The 20649-nt window shown below is 58.8% G+C and overlaps 1 protein-coding gene across 5 annotated transcripts in view; it reads left to right on the top strand.

Moving 5' to 3' along the window:
- Positions 1–20649, top strand: part of IGF2BP2 (insulin like growth factor 2 mRNA binding protein 2) — a 33537-nt gene that overhangs the window by 9151 nt on the left and 3737 nt on the right. Inside the window, exons 3-18 of one of the 5 annotated variants that reach the window (XR_005107321.1) lie at positions 2471–2519; positions 2883–2934; positions 3472–3535; positions 5977–6249; positions 10320–10454; positions 10969–11091; positions 11368–11503; positions 11693–11821; positions 12750–12773; positions 14202–14267; positions 14434–14550; positions 14817–14891; positions 15128–15259; positions 15560–15673; positions 16201–16369; positions 17002–17889. Coding sequence is in view for 3 of the 5 variants with exons in the window: in XM_037407413.1 (XP_037263310.1) it covers positions 2471–2519; positions 2883–2934; positions 3472–3535; positions 5977–6249; positions 10320–10454; positions 10969–11091; positions 11368–11503; positions 11693–11821; positions 12750–12773; positions 14202–14267; positions 14434–14550; positions 14817–14891; positions 15128–15259; positions 15560–15673; positions 16201–16296 (1585 nt within the window). In the remaining 2 variants the exon portion in view is untranslated. Of the gene's footprint in view, positions 1–2470; positions 2520–2882; positions 2935–3471; positions 3536–5976; positions 6250–10319; positions 10455–10968; positions 11092–11367; positions 11504–11692; positions 11822–12749; positions 12774–14201; positions 14268–14433; positions 14551–14816; positions 14892–15127; positions 15260–15559; positions 15674–16200; positions 17890–20649 lie in introns of those variants that run through there. The other 4 variants (XR_005107322.1, XM_037407414.1, XM_037407413.1 and 1 more) reach the window with 4 other exon arrangements.

Below are 20649 nucleotides of genomic sequence, written 5' to 3'. Positions count from 1 at the left end.
TCTGGCCAGGGGTGGCGTTGGGTGGGATGGGATGAGTCTTCCTCCTTGCCTCGCAAGGATCTTACAGCTGCATGCACAGCCTTGAAATCCTGGGTGGCAGCTTGGGACATGAGCCGGTGGCTGCTGGAGGAGAGGGGTTTGGTAGCGCTGCAGGAGAGCACCATTTCCCCCAGCTCTGGCTTCCCCACTTTTTTGCAGTGACCGATTTCTTCTGATAGGCAGAGCCATCCCTGCGAGCCGGGCAGGGTTCTTGGCCAGGGCAGGGAGGTGACCGGTCAGCAGGGATGGCCGTACGCAGGATCCCTGGATCCCTGGGGGAAGGTCTGTCAACCCCCTGCAGGGTTTTATTGGGGCCACCTCCTGGGCTGGGTGCGAGTGCAGGGTTTGTTGTCTGTCGCTGGTCGCACTGCTGGCCATACCTGCGTGAGCAGCACCACGAGATACGAGGCTCCTCGGTGGCTTCAGCTGCTTTGTGTGACCATGGTCCTTCTCCTGGGCTGGGCTCTGGGTTTTCCCCACCCCCTTGTTTTTAAACCTAAAATGCTGATAACATTAAGGCTCAGAATAAATGTACAAGCCCTTTTGTGTCCCCATGGGCAGCCCATCTTTTCTTTCCTTATTATTAAGTGCTAGTCATCAATGAGATGCTTAATTAGGGGAGAGGAAATCCTCGTGCAAACCACTTGCTCTGCCAGGAGAAGCCACCAGCATCTATTCGTGTGTGCATCTATAAATATACGTGGGGAGCAGAAAACATACTCCCGTGGCTGTCTAGTTTTAATGTGTCTAATTTTAAAATAAAATAATCCCCCACATCGCAGGGCACGTCCTTTCCCTGCTGCCCCTTTCTCGCTCGTGGGGGCAGGCGCCCCGGATCGCTGCACGTATCCACCAGCATCCTCAGAGTCACGCTGCTCGTGCTGCACCCCCAATTCCTGCTTCCCAAGGCAGATGGCTGCCCGTCCCAAGGTTCCCGTTGCCCTGTGCTGTTAAACTGGGAGCAAGCGGAGCGTGCTGCCACTGTGGAGGCAGAAAGGTCGTGTCTGGAGCTCACCAGCCCCCAGCACTGCGATGCACGGCTCCCGCCAGCCCGGGCTGTGGTGGGCTCTGCGTGAAAGCCAGCCCGTCCTCTGGTTCTTGCCGTGCCCCACATTTCCTCCCAGTCCCCAGTGACTGGCCCCAAAAGACCTGAGAAACTTTTTAGCTGCCAAAATTGTTTGCAGGGGCTTGGGGCGCACCTGTGTGACGAGCAGAGGGTGCAGGGGCCATCCTCGCTGCTTGGGCCAAAGTTTGGAGCCATTTGCCAGCTGTTGGAAGGCTGCTGGTGGGACCAGGGTGTTGGGATGTTGATGGGTTGCAGGTGAGCAGAGCTCCTCTCACCACTCCTGTAGGATTTGGCCCAAAGCCCCTGGCTGTTGCTGGCCATCGGCTGGGGCTGCCGGTGGCTGCTTGCCTTCAGGCTGGTGGTGCCATGCCTGCCGGGTGTCCTCCCTGAGCTTGTCCCAAGGCAGGGCAAAGCTTTGCCAAGGTGGCTTCCAGCTGCCGGTCAGCTCCTGAAACCCGGCTGTGTGCGTGTGCCACGGGGTGGCTCGGTCACAAAACGTAGCCCTGGTGCTGGGAGAGGTGGTCTGGCTCTGCTCTGATGGAGCTTCGAGCTGGGCCAGGTGGGAGCAGGGCGCTGCTTTGGCTGGAGCTGAGGGACTACGGGCAGGGTTAGGGATGCTGATCTGGGTGGACAGTGCGCGAGTTCACGGCGTGGCTGGATTCTCCGTGGACTTGGGTGTCTCCGAACACCCCACTTGCCCAAACACGTCATCTTGCAGCCAGGATGGGGAGGCACTTGGTGGCTGTTACCTCTTGGGAGGCCTCTGCAATGGTTCCTGCGCATCCGCGCCTGAGGCTGTGCCGTGGCGACATTGGGGGTGCAACCAGGCAAGGTCGGGGGTGCAACCAGGCAAGGTCAGGCACGCTGGCCATCTCCAAGGGCAGGCCTCCCAGGATATGTGTGTAGGTTTCCCCACGGAAAGCAGCCCCGCGTTGCTGGGAGGTGGTGGACATTGGCAGGATGCGCTTTTTGAGAGCCCCCCTCAAGGCGTAGCAGGGCTGGCCATGGCGGCTCTTGGGGGTCCCGTCCCCACCCAGCCAGGTGGCCCGGGGCAGTGCGCTCAGTGCACGTGTCCCAGCCATCCCTGTGTGGCCGTGGCTCTGCAGAGGCTGTTTCAGGAGGTTTCCTTGGAAACTCAGCCGCCGGCGAGAGCATGGAGTGTTCTGGAGACAGCTTCGGCCTCGGTGCGTGGTGACCGGGCAAGGCTGGGAGAAGTGGCTTTCCCCGGGGCTGGGCTGCTCCAGGGGGGCGTGGGGGAGCGGGATGCTTTGGCAGGTTCTCCCCAGCACCGCCGGGTCCCCAGGAGGCCTTTCCCCTCCTGCGGCGGCGTGCCGGCAGGCCCTAACCCTGGCTTTGTCTTTGCAGGAGCAGGAAGATCCAGATCCGAAATATCCCCCCCCACCTGCAGTGGGAGGTAAGAAGCGGACGATCCCAAACGCATCCCGTTCTCCTCCTCCTCCATCAGCCCTGCCGAGCACCGCGAGCTGTGCCGCGGGAGCGTGTGCTCCGCATGCTGGCCACCATTTACCTTCCCCAGTAAAACCAGGAGGGAGGCTGAGCGTGAACTGGGCTCCATCTCCCCCCACCTGCTTGTGGGTTCCGGAGCTGGGGAGTGGGGGTGACGGGAGGCAGATGGGGGAAGGCATGTAAGCGGTTGGGTGACGCTGGCGCTTCGGAGGGTGTCTGCGGGTGCAGCAGGCTCTTCCCTGCCCCTCCGTGCCTGTCGGGCAGACCCTCCTGCCTGCCTCACTTGCCCTGTTTGTGCTCTCTCCCCCAGGTGCTGGATGGCCTCTTAGCTCAGTATGGGACGGTGGAGAACGTAGAGCAAGGTGAGGTGGTCCAGCATGGTCCTCATCTGTGTGAAAGCCCCAGCACTGTTCCCCAGCTCTCCCCATGCTGGACAACACCTGCTGGGGTGAACCCTAGTTTTCCCAGTCTTCGGTACTGGGCTAAAGTGGTTTTCCCTATGGACACAAGCCCTGCTGGCAGTGATGGGGCCACCTGTCCGCTGGTGGGACGGCACGGGCTGTCGGTCCTCCATCCCCTGGGGCTTCTGGTTGCCGGCAAATTAAAATCCCAATTCTCCGTGCAAGTGAAAACCAGCCGGGTGTTGTTTGGGGTCTGCTGGTGGATTGGTGATGTCCGGCTGTGCGTCCCCCCTGGCAGGGGTGGCAGGGTCCAGCCTTGGCACCTCCCAGTCCTTTGCCAGACCAGCCCACTCCTCGTGCTGGGGGAAAATACAGCGGTGCAAAAGTGTAGGTGGCGGTCGGGGCCATCCCCCACAGGACAGGTACGGGGGGGCCGGGAGCAGCGGTGATGTCTCTCTCCTCCCTGCTCTAACGCTCCTTCTCTTGATTTTCCCCCAGTCAACACAGACACAGAAACAGCTGTTGTCAACGTAACGTATGCAACTAAAGAAGAAGCAAAAGTGTAAGTGGGTTTTGCTTTGTTTTGTCCATAGTTTCACACCACCTGAACTTCTCCCGAGGAATCCCAGGTATCTTCCAGGCTTCTTTTTGTCTCCTCTCTGAGCCTCCTTGGCTTGTTTTGGAGCTCTTACAGTGTAAGCTTCAGGTGCCTTAAGGGCTGTCTGTGTATCTTCTCGAGGTACAGCAGGCAGGTATTAGGTTTGTCTTGAGCTGTGTCATCTTCCGTGTCTTCTGCCAGCAGTCTTCTCTTCATCCCACCACTGGGTGGTCTCCTGCCTTCTTCCTTCACATGGGAGATGGTTTCTCATGGTGCCCCACCATACATGCACAGGCATGGCTGGACCAGCCTGGAGCCATCAGCCCTGTGGTTGTCCCCTCTTCCCCTGTGCCTTCTCTTGTCCCCAAGGGGCATTGTGATGTGCCATCTTGCCTTTGGACACTGTCCTTCCTACGAGGTTCTTTGCAGGGTCCCGCTGGCCTTGTCTTGAGGGAGCAAAGCGCTCTAGGAAGCTGAGGGTTGGGTCAGATAAGCAGTGGGTCAAGGAGTCATCTTCCCAGGCTAGAAGTCCAGACCTAAACTGGGAATGTACTGGATTAATCACCAGTCCAACCACCCAGCCCAAGCTGCTGGAGAGGTGGCATATGGTGAAGGAAGTGGGAGAGATGGTGAAGAAACTCTGTGGTGATGGGAGACTTGAGTACCCTCTGCCATGTGGGGAAGGTTCAAGTTGGAGACCAAAAAGCAGAGACTGTTGTCTCCTGCTTCCTGGAGTCAAGAGACACCATCTGGTCGACACGTAAAAGGCTGTCAGAGTGCGTCGGCCGTAGACAAGAGAGGGCCTTTGGGTGGCCGAATAACTAGTTAGAGGGTGGGAGGGAGCCGGGGGTCCATGGCCGGGCTCTGCAGGGGAGGGAGAGCAGCGGAGGGTAGGTCACCTGCATGTTGTGCAGACGCACACATGAAGAAAAGCCACCTGTCAAGAAAAACTTGAAAAGGACGGAAGAACCCGATGAGCCTGTGCATCAGTGCAGTGGGGCTGTGTGAAGACATGGTTGAAGATTTATTGTAGCCAGCAGAGGAAAAAACCAAACAAATTGGGGGTTATTTCAGAAATGCAAGGGCTGTTTCAAGCTAAACGCTTTGTTACAGGCTTGTAGAGACTTTAGCCCTGTGCTGGACACCAGTCCTAAGTTAGCTGCGAGGAAGTGGTGAGCACATCTCACACTTGGTGGCCAGGGTATTTTTGGTATGACCAAGAGCCAGGCAGACCCCACGCAAGGAAGACCCTTTGCCAAGAATCCGTTTGCTGATGGACTTTCCGGCAACTTTCCATCTGAGTTGACCCATCACCAGGTTGGCCTTGTGGTGACAGAGATGGGAAGAATGATCTGCTGGTCCAGGAGGCCAGAGGAGAGTCTTCCTTGGCTCTGTTGGGGTGGCCATGCTGGGTGTGCTCCAGCCTCGAAGGTGCCACGGACCACAGGTAAACGTGCCATGAGCTGCTGTGTCTTGGGATGGGTGGCAAGAAAAAAGGAAGACAGAGTCTCACCGACACGGCAGTGCTTGACGCTCTGAGGTATGAGGCTTCGTGAAGAGAAGATGCTGTGATGGGTCGCATCCAGCTGGACTGATGCCTGTCTTAGGTGGTGTTCAGCAGCTTGGCACAGAAACGAGTGATGGGAGGAAAGGCCAGGGTGGTTCGTGGGTCTGTGTGTGTGATTTAGAGCACGGTTGCGTTGGGAAGAGGTGAAGGGAAGACCTCGGCGGAGAGCTCAGCCAGCGGGGTGCTGTGCTGGTTTTGGAAGGGGACGGTGAAGCTGCAGAGGTCCTCGCTGGGTGCAGCTGCTGGCAGTGGCGGGGTCGTACACCTGCCTACGAACAGCCAGAGCGAGACGCGGTAGCGGAGGGAAGAAGCGTGGCTGATGCTGTCGCCGCTCCCAGCAGTCCTGGCAGACTCGTGGTTGAGCATCCCACTGCTGAGGAGGGGCTTGGGGTGACGGGAAGGTCCGGGTGGTGCATGCCCAGCCTCACCAAACTGGAAAGGGAGTTGGGGTTCCCGCTGGAAGGGTATCCTGTGCCACGTCCTTCTCCATGGAGTGCCAGCTCTTGCTCGGAGCCCCTCTCATCACCTTTTCCATGTCCAAAAAGCCCACGAGGCTGTTTCCGCGCTATGTGATAGCTCCTGGCCAGCGCTTTCCCCAGGTGAAGGGGCAGATCCCCAGGCTGGCGTCCCACCTCTGCTGGGGGCACAAGCCCTGTGCCAGCCCTGGCGCCGTCCCACCTGTGGGGTTTGCTCCGCACGGGGAAAGCGGGGGGATTTGGCTTCCCGCGGCCACCTTCTCCAGACTGGGGAGGGACCACGGTCTACAAGGGCAAGTGCTGGGGGGGCTGCCCGTCCCCGGAGAGCCCCTCCCCACCTTCCACATCTCCCTACCTTGCAGAGCAATTGAGAAGCTGAGTGACCACCAGTTTGAGAACTATTCCTTCAAGATTTCCTACATCCCGGATGAAGAGGTGAGCTCCCCTCCGCCCCCGCAGCGATCCCGTCGTGGGGGCCACTCTTCCAGGGAGCGGGGCTCCTCCCCAGGGGGCTCCTCGCAGCCCAAACAGCTCGATTTCCCACTGCGGATGCTGGTGCCCACGCAGTTTGTTGGTGCGATCATAGGAAAGGAGGGCTTGACCATAAAGAACCTTACTAAGCAAACCCAGTCCAAGTAAGTACCTCGAATGGTTTTGTTTCCTTCCGTAGGGTGCTGTAGGTCCCTGGCATGGGTCCTCCATGCGCTCAGGGCTTCTGGGTGCCAGCCAGTGCTGTTTTCTTGGGGTGCAGCCTTTGTGGGGTGGTGGCAGAGCCCACGTCCTGAACCGTTCCTGCTGGCCAGGCTGGTCTGGGTAGTGCCAAGAGGGGGATGCACGTTCCGAAAGGCCGGTAGTGAGTTTCTAAAGCCTAATCCCAAGAATGGCTGGGGCCAAGGTTTTAGGGAGAAACGGCAAGTTTGGGGGTACAGCGCTGAAGGGGGATCCGAGGTGCAGCGGTCGGTGCCTGGGCGGTCCTCGCGCTCGGGGTTCGCTCATCCTGCAGAGCCCTGTGTGGGCTGTTGGGGGGGAGAGGGGCACTGGGAGCGCTGCCCTGAGGAGGACGGGTTTTTGGTAACTGTTTGAAGCCTTTTGTTGCCTTCTAGTATGTTTATTTTTGAAGAAAGAAAAAAAAAAACAAACCCCAAAAAAGGGAAGGGGGGGACTGTCTTGCCAAAGTTTTCCATGTTTCTCTTGTCGATGTTCACATTGATTTCGCCTCTTGATTTTCTGCATGGTTTTCCTGCATGGTTTGCTCCTGCCTGGATTTGTTTGTGTTTAACCCAAAGCTGTCTTCTCCCATGCTCATCATCCTGAACCCAGTGATCCCACAGGACATAGGACTCCTTTACCAGAACATCCTCCAGGGCATCCTAGTTCTCAGAGAAGCTTTTAGAGGCAAATGATTTGGTAATAGCGTGTCTGCTTGAGCAGGAGGTAGGAAGACGCGCCACTCCGCAGCCCAGCAAACCGAACCCCAGTACTGGGTTTGTGGGAAGAGGTTTGTACGGAAAGGGGGCAGGTGGTAGGGCGAGGAGCATTTTGAGCCTGGCTAGCCCTAGGATGTGGCCACCTAGTAGCTGTGAGCTGGTCCTGGTTGGCCAGAAGCCCTTCTTCACCAGGTGAGTCCCCTGGTGTGATGAGCAGCAGGTGTAGCTGTGTCCTTGCCACCCAAGGCTGGAAGGTGGCCCTTTGCCAGCCCTGAGCTTGGCAAGGAAGGTGGCCGGCACCAGCCGCCGGTTTCTTCTGACCACGAGGCCAAACGCTGCTGCCTGGGGCAGTTCCTGCCACTGAGCTGTCCCTCCTTGTGGGCTGTGTCCCTGAGCCTGCCCTGGAGACCTGGTGCTGTGGAGGAAGGCCATGCTCCATGCGCTCACTTCTCCTGCCCTGCCCAAGGAGGCCATGTGCCGTGGTGGGCCACCACCTCTGCTCCAGCCTTGGGCAAGGGGGACCTCATGCACCCGGCCTGGGCAGTCGCAGGAGACCATTGCCTTCAGTCTGGGGTGCCAGCCGGCTGCTCTGCCCCTGCTCGGGCCACGCTCACCCAGAGGTGTGACAATCCTGGGGACGAGGGTGCTGGTGACATCCTGTTGCCCAGCCCCTGCTCCTGCTCAGAGTGACGCTGGGTCCTGGATTCCTCTGGTCACATAGGACTTTGCCCCTCTCTTCCCCTAGAGAAGATGCTAGAAGTGCCTAGAGATGCTCCTGAGCTCCAGGGGACAAAACTGTCTCTAGGTTGAGCCATCTTCTTCCTTGGCTGAAGAGGTGTCCAGACCAAGAGCTCACCTCCCAGACAACCTTCCACAGCAGCCGCAGCCCTTGTAACTTGATAAGAAGAGGACCATTGCTACCAAGCAGCCATGGAGCCAGGATAACCCTACATGCAGACCATAGTGTCCACCTTGAGAGGGCTGTCCCTCACGGCCACCGCTCTGAAGCGTTCCCAGCCCCCCATAAGGTGTTTTGGAGTTTTTTTCCTGCTGCACCAGGGGAAAACCTGCCCTGTCCCTGTTGTCTCCCCTGCCTGCAGCACCCCAGGGTCCCATGCACAGCTGCTGATGGGATGAGGGAGTTGAGGGTCTCCTTCTCCATCCTCCTGTTGGAATGGAGCTGTGCAGCAGTGGGACATGCTGGAAAGCCCAAAGCTCTCCTCCACCCTCCAGCTCTTCAGGGTGGAACCTGCCCAAGTGCAGCGGCCCCTTCCTGGCGCCCCGTCTTCTGCAAACTGAGCTTGCACCTACACGTCCAGGTTTGGGATGGGTTGGTGATCAGCCAGAAACCTGGCCTGTGTTCCTCTCCTGGGCTTGTCCAGGGTACTCATCACATTGGTGCGTCCATTCAGCCCATCCATGGCTCTTGGCCCTTCTTTGGTACAAAGTCTCAGCTGCATGCCTCATCTCCACCAGCCTCTACTGCTCCTGGGTTCAAGAAGCTACCTGACTCCTGTCTGTGGGATTTGTTGGGGCAGCCATGGATCCCTCATCGGTTCCCCCCAGCTGGGAGCTTCAATGCGGTGCGATGTTGTGGCACCGCTCTGGAGCATGGGCCTGTCATCGCCTCTCGTGGCATGTCGTGATGCGTTTACCTTCTCCCTGGTGGAGGGGGTGGCAGCGGGTGTCCCTGCATCTGCTGGGTGCTGCCTCTGAAGGAGCAGGTCCTCCAAGTCAAGCTGATGGAGCTCCACAGCTGGGAGCGCCTTGGAGGGCGTCACACAGCATGCAGCTGGGTCACGGTGCTGTAGACGTAACCAAAGGGCAGGGGGAGCTCGGCGGTGGCCATGCCTCCAGCACCTCATTGCACAGTCCAAGTAGGACCAGTCTCCTGCCTGAGCAGCTCTAGCTGAAGCCACAGGAGATCTGGAGAGATGTGGCCTGCAAAAGGGATCAGACTCTGTCTTCATTCCACCTTCGGTGCTCAGATGAAGCCACCCTGAGGTCCCTTCTGAAGCTGGTTCAAGGGCTCCCGCCTTATCTCAGGGAAGGTTCACCCACGTGCTTCCCTTCTACCTGTAGATGAAGCGTCCTTGTTCCTACACACTGTCTCTTGAGCTCCTGGAAGAGCTGAGCTGTGCAAACCCACTGTGACCCTGCAGCATCCAAATGTGCTGGTTAGGGGTGACTTTCCACCACGACCCTTGGCCTTGCATGCACAGCAGCACCCCTGAATGATCCCGGTCAGGATGGGGACCTCTTGTGAAAACAGAGTCATGGCTGGAGGGCACCGTGTTGGAGCTGAGCACTGGTGGCATCCACTGAGTGGCTGAGCGGCCGCTACTGCATCTTCTCAGAAGATGTGGGCCAGCCTGGCCCTTGCTGAAGCAGTGATGGGGACACCGAGGTGGTGTCCAATGCCAGGACGGCTGCACAGCATCATCCTCCGGTGGGAAGAGCGCGCGGACTCGTGTGGAGAAGATAGAACAGTCGCTTACCCCTGTTCTCCAAGACGCGTGGTTGACGTGTGGGAGTCTCCTACCCTGCTTTCCTCTCTCCCTCTCTCTCAGGGCTTTGCCAGGTACGGTTGAGCGGTGAGGAGCGAGCTGGAGGCACGTGCCTCCTCCCCGCCATGAGCTGAGGGGAGGACCAGAGGAGCTAGAGCGCGGTGCCTGCCGGTGCGCAAGGGAGAGCTTTCTGGTCTCCCGCGGAAGGGCGTGAGTACGAGCGCTGTTGTTGACGTGTGGCCCCGTGTCGTGACACACGCTGCCTATGGGTAAGTTGTCTCTCTGTCCCAAACAACACGCAATGGTTGTGGCAAGTTGCTGGGCAGCCTCGGGTGTTGTGCGGAGAGAGGTTGAGGTTGGAAGGGACCTCTGGAGACCTCTAATCCAGGCTCCTGCTCCAGGCAGGCTGGCATCAGAGATGACAGACAGGTTGCACAGGGCTTTGGCCAGTTGAGGATTGGTTCCGTCCCCTCTTGATGCATTGTTTGACGTTGCTTGAGATCCCTCAGCTCCTGGGCAGACTTCAGGTCGTAAAGGTGAACGTAGCTCAAATCTGATCTAAGCCAACCGAAGTGAGACACTGCCTGGGCTTGCATGAGACCCGGTGATGGTAGATGTATGTCAGCAAGACCCAGGTTCCCCCCAGAGCTTGCGCAGGTGTTGAAATGAGCTTTTCTGCCGACAGCGGGCTCAGCTCTGAGCTCTGGAAAGCCTTCGTGACATGCCAGACACATCTCAGGGGGCTCCTCTCTGCTGATTGTTTCACTGTAGGGTTGACATCCATCGGAAGGAGAACGCTGGCGCCGCTGAAAAGCCCATCACCATCCATGCCACGCCAGAGGGGTGTTCCGAAGCCTGTCGCATGATCCTTGATATCATGCAGAAGGAGGCGGATGAAACTAAATCGTAAGTGCCCCTTGGCTCAGCAAAAAGGGCAGGTTTGGTGGACGAGAGGTAAATTCGGCCATCGGTGGAGAAGCAGCCGTCTTCTGTCACCTGCCACCCCCCGGGGGAATGGCTGGCATTGGGAGTTTCAGGATGGAGTCATGGGTCAGTGAATGACTGAGAGCTTCGTGACTTCTCCGTGGTGGGGTTGACAGTGCTGTAGAGACCAGAAGCTGGGGTGGGATCCAGAGAGCATGTAGGCAAACTTGGAGAACAAAAACCCCCGTGAAATACAGGTGTGCCTCTAGGCTGGGGAAGTCCCCGAGGACACTTTTGTGCTCTCTATATGTTGTTCTATATATAGGGCTAGAGCCTGATGTATCCTCACTATGGATCTATATGAAGATGGGGAGATACAGTGGGGGAAACGGTGGTGGTTCTTCTGCTCCTTCCACCCCATCGTTAGTGCCCGTTGCTGGAAATTGGTTTCTTGGCCAGGTGGAAATTTAGATTTTATTTTTTAATCCCGTTTTAGAGCAGAAGAGATTCCCTTGAAAATCCTAGCACACAACAGTTTGGTGGGGAGGTTGATCGGCAAGGAGGGCCGCAACCTCAAGAAGATCGAGCAGGACACAGGCACGAAGATCACCATCTCCCCGTAAGTCGTGGTGAACACCAAGCCATCCCCTTCTACCCAGCACGGTACGGGCAGCGGAGGAGCCAGAAAACAGCAGTTGCATCCTCTCATGCACGTTCCTCATCCCGGGTGGGTGTTCCTCATCCCAGGTGGATGGTGGGCTTGGGCAGGGAAGAGGGCGTGTGGTCCCCTGCTGTCTCTGGGCGAGTTTAGTTTTCCAGTGTTTTGGGGTTTTTTTTTCATTTTTTAACCGGGGAAAAAAATGTAACCGTGCCTCTGGATGTATCTGTGGGGTAGCTTGCAGGATTTAACCATTTATAACCCTGAGCGGACCATCACGGTGAAGGGCAGCACGGAGGCGTGCTCCAATGCCGAAGTGGAAATCATGAAGAAGCTGCGCGAGGCCTACGAGAACGACGTGGTGGCCGTCAATGTAAGCTCCCAGCCCTCCCGCCTGGGATGCCGCCGCTTCAGGGCCGTGCTGAGGCGGCTGGGAGACAACTGGGGGGCAGCCGGTCTGTTACGGCGAGGGCTGGCGGCAGGCCTTCACCCGTTGTGTCCACACTGTGGTGGGAACCCCGCTCTGCCTTTTACACGTTTCTCCACGTCTTTGCTTTCCCAGCAACAAGCCAACCTGATCCCAGGTCTGAACCTCAGTGCTTTGGGCATCTTCTCGACGGGGCTGTCCATGCTCCCATCCACCCCAGGCGCCCGAGGGGCTGCAGCGGCCACCCCGTGCCACCCGTTTGCAGTAAGTGCAAGAAGTTCTGGGGTGCGGGGGACGCGTTCTCGGGGGCAGAGTGGTCGCTGGACTCTGCTGCTGTAGCTCTTGAGTTTGGGTGGACACGGTGGCTGTAGGTGCCATCTCATGGGGAGCCTTGAACAAGAGCTCTGGCTCTTGGCCGTTTGGGGAAGATGCTCATTGCAGTAGCAAAGTGGAGAAGGCAGTGAATGAATGTGGCTCGTCGCTCCTTGGATTTAGCTCCCTGGGAAGATCAGCTGCATCCCCGTGGGCTGAGCTGGGTTTAACCTGTGTTTAAGGACCGTCTGTGTCCCAAGGTTGCCGGTGTCTGAAGGTGGCTGGGGGCAATCTGTGCTGATGCCAGCATGGAAAACGCACACAGGTGGTCTTCTGTCCTGACCCCAAACCCACTGCTGGATTGGGATGGTGTGGACTGGGTTGTGCCCTGTGGGTCTGTTCTTGGTGGCCACCTGAACCCACCAGCATCGTCACAGGGCACGTGGAGTGTAGGGTGAAGGGGGATGAGCAGCCCACCCTGAGCAACCAGCGCCATCAGCATTGATCCCTGCCCTACGCCCAAAGGGTTGTAGTTGTTGGGTGCCAGTCGTCACCTGAGTTCATAGGCAAGGGGTTTCCTCTTCCTTGGGATGCTGTGGCTGCGAGACCTGGGGCAAAGCAAGCCTGGGAGGCAGTTTTAAAACCACTGAGGTCACACGCTGGCAGCGTGGTCCAGTGTCAGGAAGACACGCCGGCCATAGTGCTGAGGCAGAAGGTCCATCCCCAACCTGCTGGCAGCTGGAGAACATCCTCAGGGTGACCAGGCTCTGTGGTCAGTCTCCGTTAGTCTCTAAATACTCCTGCTGGGATGCTTTGGCTGCACGGCGACCGGCACGCGGGTTAATTTACTTGTGCTGTTTTCTTTTCCTGGCGACGCCAGCAGCAGAGCGGTCGGAGGAGAACGGTGAGTGCCAGGCTGGCGTTGCAGAGGGCTGGACGAGCGTGGTGGGTGCGATGGCCGCGGAGGCACCGAGGGCCCCTCGGTCTGCCTGCACTGCCAGCCCGGTGGGGGAGGGGCGGGCTGCTCCTGCATCCACCACCCCAGTGAGCGCAGCCTTTGGGAAGGGTCTGCTGGAACGTTTGCTGGCGTGATGGAGCGGAGCCAGGCAGGTCTCCTCACGGGCGGCGTCTGTGTGGCCTTTTTAAAGCCATCCTGGCGAGGCCAAGAGGAGCAGTTGCTTCTGCCATCGTTGTTTTTCTATAGTAAACCGAGGAGCTGCCAAAAAAATACCTAACAGGAACCAGCCTGGCTCTATGGCAGCTCCTTCCCCTCAAGTACTTCGTGTTTTCACACCTCAGAGTGGTCACTTCTGATCATGTCCTCAGCAGGACCTGGGACCGGTGGCTGGAGCTTCAGCTCTTGGAGCTCTAGAGACCTGGCGAGGATGGAAGATGAGGAAGGAGCCTCACAGTGAACGGGGGGAGCTGGGGAGGTTCAGTGCCCACGCTGGCCACAAGGACCAGCTGGGCAGGAGAGGACACGATGGTATAGGAGACGTGGAGCAGCCTGTGGCCAGGAGCAGAGGGTGGGCACAGGGAGCATGATCTCGGTGCGAGGGAGAGCGCAAACCTCAGCGCAGCAGGTTTAAGTAGAGGGCTGGGAGCAAGAGCCACGTCAGCTGTGGGCAGGGGAACTGGGTCCTCTCCACCCAAATAACCGTGGTTTGCAGGTAGCAACTGGTTGCGCTTGCATCCAGAGCGGGAGAGAGTTGTGTCTGCTGCCAGGAGAAACGTTGATGTATTTGAGACACTGAAGAGTTGAAGCGGAGTTGAGTTGGGTTGCTGGGATGCACCCCTTTGTGCCGTGGAGAGACCCACGGCTTTCTCCCTGTCCCCAGCCCCGGTCTTGGGAGAACATCTTCAGCCTTGGCTTTTTCTTCTCTTGGAACTGGAGAAGGGAAACGGTGGTGGAAATTGGAGCCAAACCAGACATTTCGCTTGGTTCTCACCAAACCCCCACCTTCTCTGCAGGGTTTTGCAGCAGGGTTTTGGCTTTCCAGGGTTGTGGATGCTCTGAAAGGCCGTAGAGGCCAGTTTTCTGCTGTAAACAGTAGTAGGACACAGCCAAAAAAATAGTAGCAGGGAGGGGCTGGGGGTAACTGGGAGCCCCCATCCACCTCGCAGCCTCGCTGTGCTCACGCAGGAGCCGCGCTGCAGCTCGCCCCGCTGTGCACCTGCGCTCCCCGGGGGGAGTTCCAGGGGGCTGAAGGGTTGTCCCCGTGTCCCTGCCAGGCTCATGGTGGCACGCTGCTCCATGTCAGGCTGGGGGCGGCCAGGAAGGGGCCTGGCACGTTGGGAATGTCACTGACCCTTGTTTTCTCTCCTGCCCTAGAGCTCTGCATACCTTTCGGGTCTGTACGGAGCCACCCCAGCTGGCGCCTTCCCCCATCAGCACCCCGTGAGTGCCCCGGCACCTCCCTCCGTGAGACCTTTGCTCGGGCACCGTGGGAGGGTGGGCGTGTGGCCGGGGGGCAGCCGCTGCCCTGGGGTGCTGGCAGGGGGGGCAACCCCCACCCCAGTCCAGCTGGTCCCCTGACCGTCTTGCTCTTCTGTGCCCCTGCCAGCTGCCGGAGCAGGAGGTTGTGAACTTGTTCATCCCGACGCAGGCGGTGGGGGCCATCATCGGGAAGAAGGGGCAGCATATCAAGCAGCTGGCACGGTTTGCTGGTGCCTCCATCAAGGTGAGCAGGGTGCTGCGGGGCTGGCCCCAGGTTTGCGCCTTGTTTCCCCTTCCTACTGCTGAGGGCAGTGAACGGGAGCCATCGGGGAGCGATGCTGCTCCCCACATTAGTACACAGTCCTGTGACACTGGTTATCACCCATGCTTGGGTGGAAGGGGATGCCCCGATGTAGGGGGATGCTCCTGCATGGGGGGACATCCAGCACGGGGGGAGGTCTTGCCACAGCGGGGCCCTGCTCACACTCCTCCTCCCCCGTCCCCCCGCAGATCGCCCCAGCAGAAGGTCCCGATGCCAGCGAGCGGATGGTCATCATCACGGGGCCGCCCGAGGCTCAGTTCAAGGTGCGCTGGCCGCGGGGTGGGGGCGGCTGAGGGACAATCGAGAGCATCCCTTTGGTCGCTGCTGTGCTGCCAGCCTGGCTCTGTCTCCCTCTGAGTGCTGGGGGGCTGTTTGCTCGGTACCGTGGTTTTGATGCTGCCAGACATCGGTACATCATCGCCCCTAGGGACGGAGGGCACAGAGGCACTGCCAGAACTGCTGCCCGATGGTTTCACTTCCCTTGTGTCTCGCTCTCCAGGCCCAGGGGCGAATATTTGGGAAGCTGAAAGAGGAAAACTTCTTTAACCCGAAAGAAGAAGTGAAGCTTGAAGCCCACATCAAGGTGCCTTCCTTCGCTGCCGGCCGCGTGATAGGCAAAGGTGGCAAGACGGTAGGTGGGGGGTGTGGGGATGCTCCCCTCTGCCCCAGGACTGCAGAGCTGGGCATCACCCATCGCCCCTGCCCGCCCTGGGGGGCAAAGCCCAGGTGCTCGGTGACTGCGGCAAGGCCTTGACCCCAGCCCCGTGTCCTGGTGGTGGCTCTCACTGGGTGGTGACTGTCCCAGGGAGGGGGACAGGGTGCGCCCCATGCAGCCTGGTGCTGTGCGCGGGCTCGGAGCCAGGGCTGACACCAGCAGGGGAGGATTTTGGCTCTTCCACAACCAAACCTTGGGATCTGTCATTTGCTCCAGGTAAACGAACTGCAAAATTTAACTAGTGCAGAAGTGATTGTGCCGCGAGACCAAACCCCAGACGAGAACGAGGAGGTCATCGTTAAAATCATTGGGCATTTTTTTGCCAGTCAGGTAAGGTTTGGCTGTGGCCTTTCCAATATTCCCAACCAGTTTAACCCACCAAGGAAAGCTGCCGAGCACAGCGCTGCCTGGGCATCCTGCAGCTCTGTTCCGCATGGTTCCTGTGCACCCGGGATGCACTAAGGGGTTCTGGCAGCTCTTCCCAGCTGTGCAAGCATTAGATTTAAAGGCTGGCTTGATGGTGTCTTAGATGCCCGGGGTGTGAATCTGCTCCTCTCTGGCGTCAGTGCCAGCAGGAAGGTCCCGCATCCCTTCTTGAGGGTGCTTGAGCAGGGTGGCAGCAGCCAAACCCCAGGCTCTGGAGGAGTGACAGAAGCAGCCCGTTAAAACCCGGCAGTGCTCCACCCGCAGCTGTGCGGGAGCAGAATGGCTCCTTCGTTAGCATATCCTTAATTACTGCATGCTTGTCCCCTGCTATTAAAAGTTGGAGGGCGATGAGCGGCAAGATGCTGTTGTGGCTGGGGGGAGCGGCTGCGCGCGGTGCCCACCCTGACGCCCACTTCTCGATCCCACCGAAGACTGCACAGCGCAAGATCAGGGAAATCGTACAGCAGGTGAAGCAGCAGGAACAGAAACACTCTCAGGGAGCCCCAGCCTCGCAGCACAGCAAGTGAGGCTCCCGCCGTGCCGGCCAGCACCGCCCGATGAATGTAACCCCGCCGCTGCCGTCGCCGGACCCCCCAGCAGGTCAGGGGAGCAAACCAAAGACCCCCCCGAGCCCCCCCACCCCGTGGCCAGGGCGCTGCGAGGATGTGCAGCGGAGGGGTACGGGGAGGGCTCTCTCCATCCCGCAGCCTCCCCCTTACTCCGTCGCTTCCTGACGCTATCCCTTTAGTTGGACTAACATAGGCAGAGAGATATTTTTATTTTTAATTTCCTAAAAGCCACCTGTTTCATCCAGGCACGGCGAGGGGAGCTTGCCCGGCGTGGGGGGCTGCAGCGCACAGCGCTCCTCGATTTTTAGAATTAATATATCGATAATGAAACTAACGCTGATTTTTAAGTTTCGTAAGAATTTTTTTTTTTTTTAATTCTTTTTTTAATTTCAAAGGGGTCGGGGGAGGGGGATGGTTGTTTTTAGCAAAAGCAGGCTTTTCTAGAGTTTTAAGGAAAGGAGCTAGTCCATTGGTTCTCTAATGCACAGTAGAGCAGAGATGTAGGATTGCCAGCAGGGGAAGAAAAAGAAAATATTAAATGAGTGTTCAAAAGTGATTTCTTAAGGGCTTTGAGAAGAGCAGTGCCTGTATGAGCCAACAGAAGGGATACCGTCTCCTAAAAGAGGAATCTCTTTCACACACCCTTTCCTCTTTGCTTCACAGAGTCCAGAGCTGGGGTTTGCATCCCTCCTGTCCCCCTCTCCGGCTGTCTGTCTGTCTGTCTGTCTGTCCGTACCCCCCCCTCTCCCATCACCGCCCGCCCCGCCGCGCTTGGCACCCGCATCCCTGAGCAGGGAGCTCAGGGGACGGGTCCCCGCTGCAGGGAGAGGAGGGGACAATGTGGGGAGGGGGAGAACCCAGCAGATTGATGAGAGGTTATCAGCCCAGGGCTGGAAAAACCAGCAAAATTTAAAAAAAAAATAAAACAAAACACACATACCCCCATGACACACGCATACACACACACACACAAAAACTACCTCAGGTTTTCGTACCTCAGCACCTTGCGCTTGTGTCTCCCTTTTAGAGATTTTGTATGCCTTGTAAAACTGATAGTTGGAGCATTTTTTTATTTTTTTAATAAAAAACAAGTTGGAAAACGATCTTGACCAAGTCAGCTGTGAGGCAGGAGAAGGAAACCATCCCACGTGTCCCAGAGCTCTTCTGTAGTCTCCTTCTGCTAGCTGAGAGCCAGTGGCCGTTCCTTCAGAGAAAGCTTGAGAAATGTTTAAAAAGAAAAAAAAAAAAAGAAAAAAAACCCCAAACACCCACAAAACCCACCCCCAAACATTAAAAAAAAAAAAAAAAAAAAAAAAAAAGAGGGTAGAAAGAAAAAGAAGCCCAATAACTGAAAGCGGTGAAACCTGACGGGCAAGAGGAGGGACAGAGCAGCGTGGCCCCGGCGTGTGCCGTGTGCTGGGTGAGGGGCCAGGGCCAGCGCCGGACCCCCGGGCTGCAACTTTTCCTCTACTGTGGAGTGTTCTGTGAAAAACCAACCCAGCAACAAAAACAGACGAAAAAAAGTGAAATATATCCAGCTAACGAGCCTGAGCTTGTTATCCGTTGCTTTCTTTCGAGTGCCTCGAGTTGGTCACAGCCAAGCTGAGTTTGGGGGTTGGGTTCCCCCCGGCCGCCCCCTCTCCCGGGGCAGCCAGAGCCGTGCTGCTGGGGCGAAGGGCTGGATGGGGGGGGCTTTTTCGCGGGGGATGGGGGGCAGGGCAATGGTTGCGGGCCTTGCCAGGCGTAGCTGTACCAAACCACAGCCGCACCACTTGCCACGCCGACGTGGTTGGGAAAGGTGCAGGGCACAGAAAAAGGCCCGTCCCCACCTGTAGAGCAAGTGGTACAAAGAAAAGTATCAGGTTTTGTATTTGCTGCCCCCCGTAGCCCGGGGCGGTGGGAATGGCTGGGCTCAAGGAACTGGGAATGGGAATGGCTGGGTGCCTGGCGCTGGGAATGGCTGGGCTCCTGGTGTTGGGAATGGGAATGGCTGGGTGCCTGGTGCTGGGAATGGGAATGGCTGGGCTCCTGGCGCTGGGAATGGGAATGGCTGGGCTCCTGTCACTGGGAATGGCTGGGTGCCTGGTGTTGGGAATGGGAATGGCTGGGTGCCTGGCGCTGGGAATGGGAATGGCTGGGCTCCTGTCACTGGGAATGGCTGGGTGCCTGGTGTTGGGAATGGGAATGGCTGGGTGCCTGGTGCTGGGACTGGGAATGGCTGGGCTCCAGGCACTGGGAATGGCTGGGTGCCTGGTGTTGGGAATGGGAATGGCTGGGCTCCTGTCACTGGGAATGGCTGGGTGCCTGGTGCTGGGACTGGGAATGGCTGGGCTCCAGGCACTGGGAATGGCTGGGCTCCTGGCGCTGGGAATGGGAATGGCTGGGTGCCTGGCGCTGGGACTGGGAATGGCTGGGCTCCTGGCGCTGGGAATGGGAATGGCTGGGTGCCTGGCGCTGGGACTGGGAATGGCTGGGCTCCTGTCACTGGGAATGGCTGGGCTCCTGGCGCTGGGAATGGGAATGGCTGGGCGCCTGGCACTGGGACTGGGAATGGCTGGGCTCCTGGTGCTGGGACTGGGAATGGCTGGGTGCCTGGTGTTGGGAATGGGAATGGCTGGGCTCCTGGCGCTGGGAATGGGAATGGCTGGGCGTCTGGCGCTGGGAATGGGAATGGCTGGGCTCCTGGTGCTGGGACTGGGAATGGCTGGGCTCCTGGCGCTGGGAATGGGAATGGCTGGGCGCCTGGCACTGGGACTGGGAATGGCTGGGCTCCTGGTGCTGCGACTGGGAATGGCTGGGCTCCTGGCACTGGGAATGGCTGGGCTCCTGGCGCTGGGAATGGGAATGGCTGGGTGCCTGGTGTTGGGACTGGGAATGGCTGGGCTCCTGGCGCTGGGAATGGGAATGGCTGGGTGCCTGGTGTTGGGACTGGGAATGGCTGGGCGCCTGGCACTGGGAATGGGAATGGCTGGGCGCCTGGCGCTGGGAATGGGAATGGGTGGGCTCCTTTCACTGGGAATGGCTGGGTGCCTAGTGCTGGGACTGGGAATGGCTGGGTGGCTGGTGTTGGGAATGGGAATGGCTGGGCTCCTGGCGCTGGGAATGGCTGGGCTCCTGTCACTGGGAATGGGAATGGCTGGGTGCCTGGCGCTGGGAATGGGAATGGCTGGGTGCCTGGTGTTGGGAATGGCTGGGCTCCTGGTGTTGGGAATGGGAATGGCTGGGTGCCTGGTGCTGGGAATGGGAATGGCTGGGTGCCTGGTGTTGGGAATGGCTGGGCTCAAGGAACTGGGAATGGGAATGGCTGGGTGCCTGGCGCTGGGAATGGGAATGGCTGGGTGCCTGGTGTTGGGAATGGCTGGGCTCCTGGTGTTGGGACTGGGAATGGCTGGGTGCCTGGCACTGGGAATGGGAATGGCTGGGCTCCTGGCACTGGGAATGGGAATGGCTGGGTGCCTGGTGTTGGGAATGGCTGGGCTCCTGGCGCTGGGAATGGGAATGGCTGGGCTCCTGGCACTGGGAATGGGAATGGCTGGGTGCCTGGTGCTGGGAATGGGAATGGCTGGGCTCCTGTCACTGGGAATGGCTGGGTGCCTGGTGTTGGGAATGGGAATGGCTGGGTGCCTGGTGCTGGGACTGGGAATGGGTGGGCTCCTGTCACTGGGAATGGCTGGGTGCCTGGTGTTGGGAATGGGAATGGCTGGGCTCCTGTCACTGGGAATGGCTGGGTGCCTGGTGTTGGGAATGGGAATGGCTGGGTGCCTGGTGCTGGGACTGGGAATGGCTGGGCTCCAGGCACTGGGAATGGCTGGGCTCCTGGCGCTGGGAATGGGAATGGCTGGGCTCCTGGCGCTGGGACTGGGAATGGCTGGGCTCCTGGCGCTGGGAATGGGAATGGCTGGGTGCCTGGCGCTGGGACTGGGAATGGCTGGGCTCCTGTCACTGGGAATGGCTGGGCTCCTGGCGCTGGGAATGGGAATGGCTGGGCGCCTGGCTCTGGGACTGGGAATGGCTGGGCTCCTGGTGCTGGGACTGGGAATGGCTGGGCTCCTGGCGCTGGGAATGGGAATGGCTGGGCGTCTGGTGCTGGGAATGGGAATGGGTGGGCTCCTGTCACTGGGAATGGCTGGGCTCCTGGCGCTGGGAATGGGAATGGCTGGGCGCCTGGCGCTGGGAATGGGAATGGCTGGGCGCCTGGCGCTGGGAATGGGAATGGCTGGGCTCCTGTCACTGGGAATGGCTGGGCTCCTGGCGCTGGGAATGGGAATGGCTGGGCGCCTGGCACTGGGAGTGGGAATGGCTGGGCTCCTG

This window comes from Falco rusticolus, chromosome 13 (assembly GCF_015220075.1).
Source record: "Falco rusticolus isolate bFalRus1 chromosome 13, bFalRus1.pri, whole genome shotgun sequence".
In the NCBI taxonomy this organism is placed as follows: Eukaryota; Metazoa; Chordata; class Aves; order Falconiformes; family Falconidae; genus Falco; species Falco rusticolus.
This window is presented reverse-complemented; position numbering and strand designations above follow the sequence as displayed.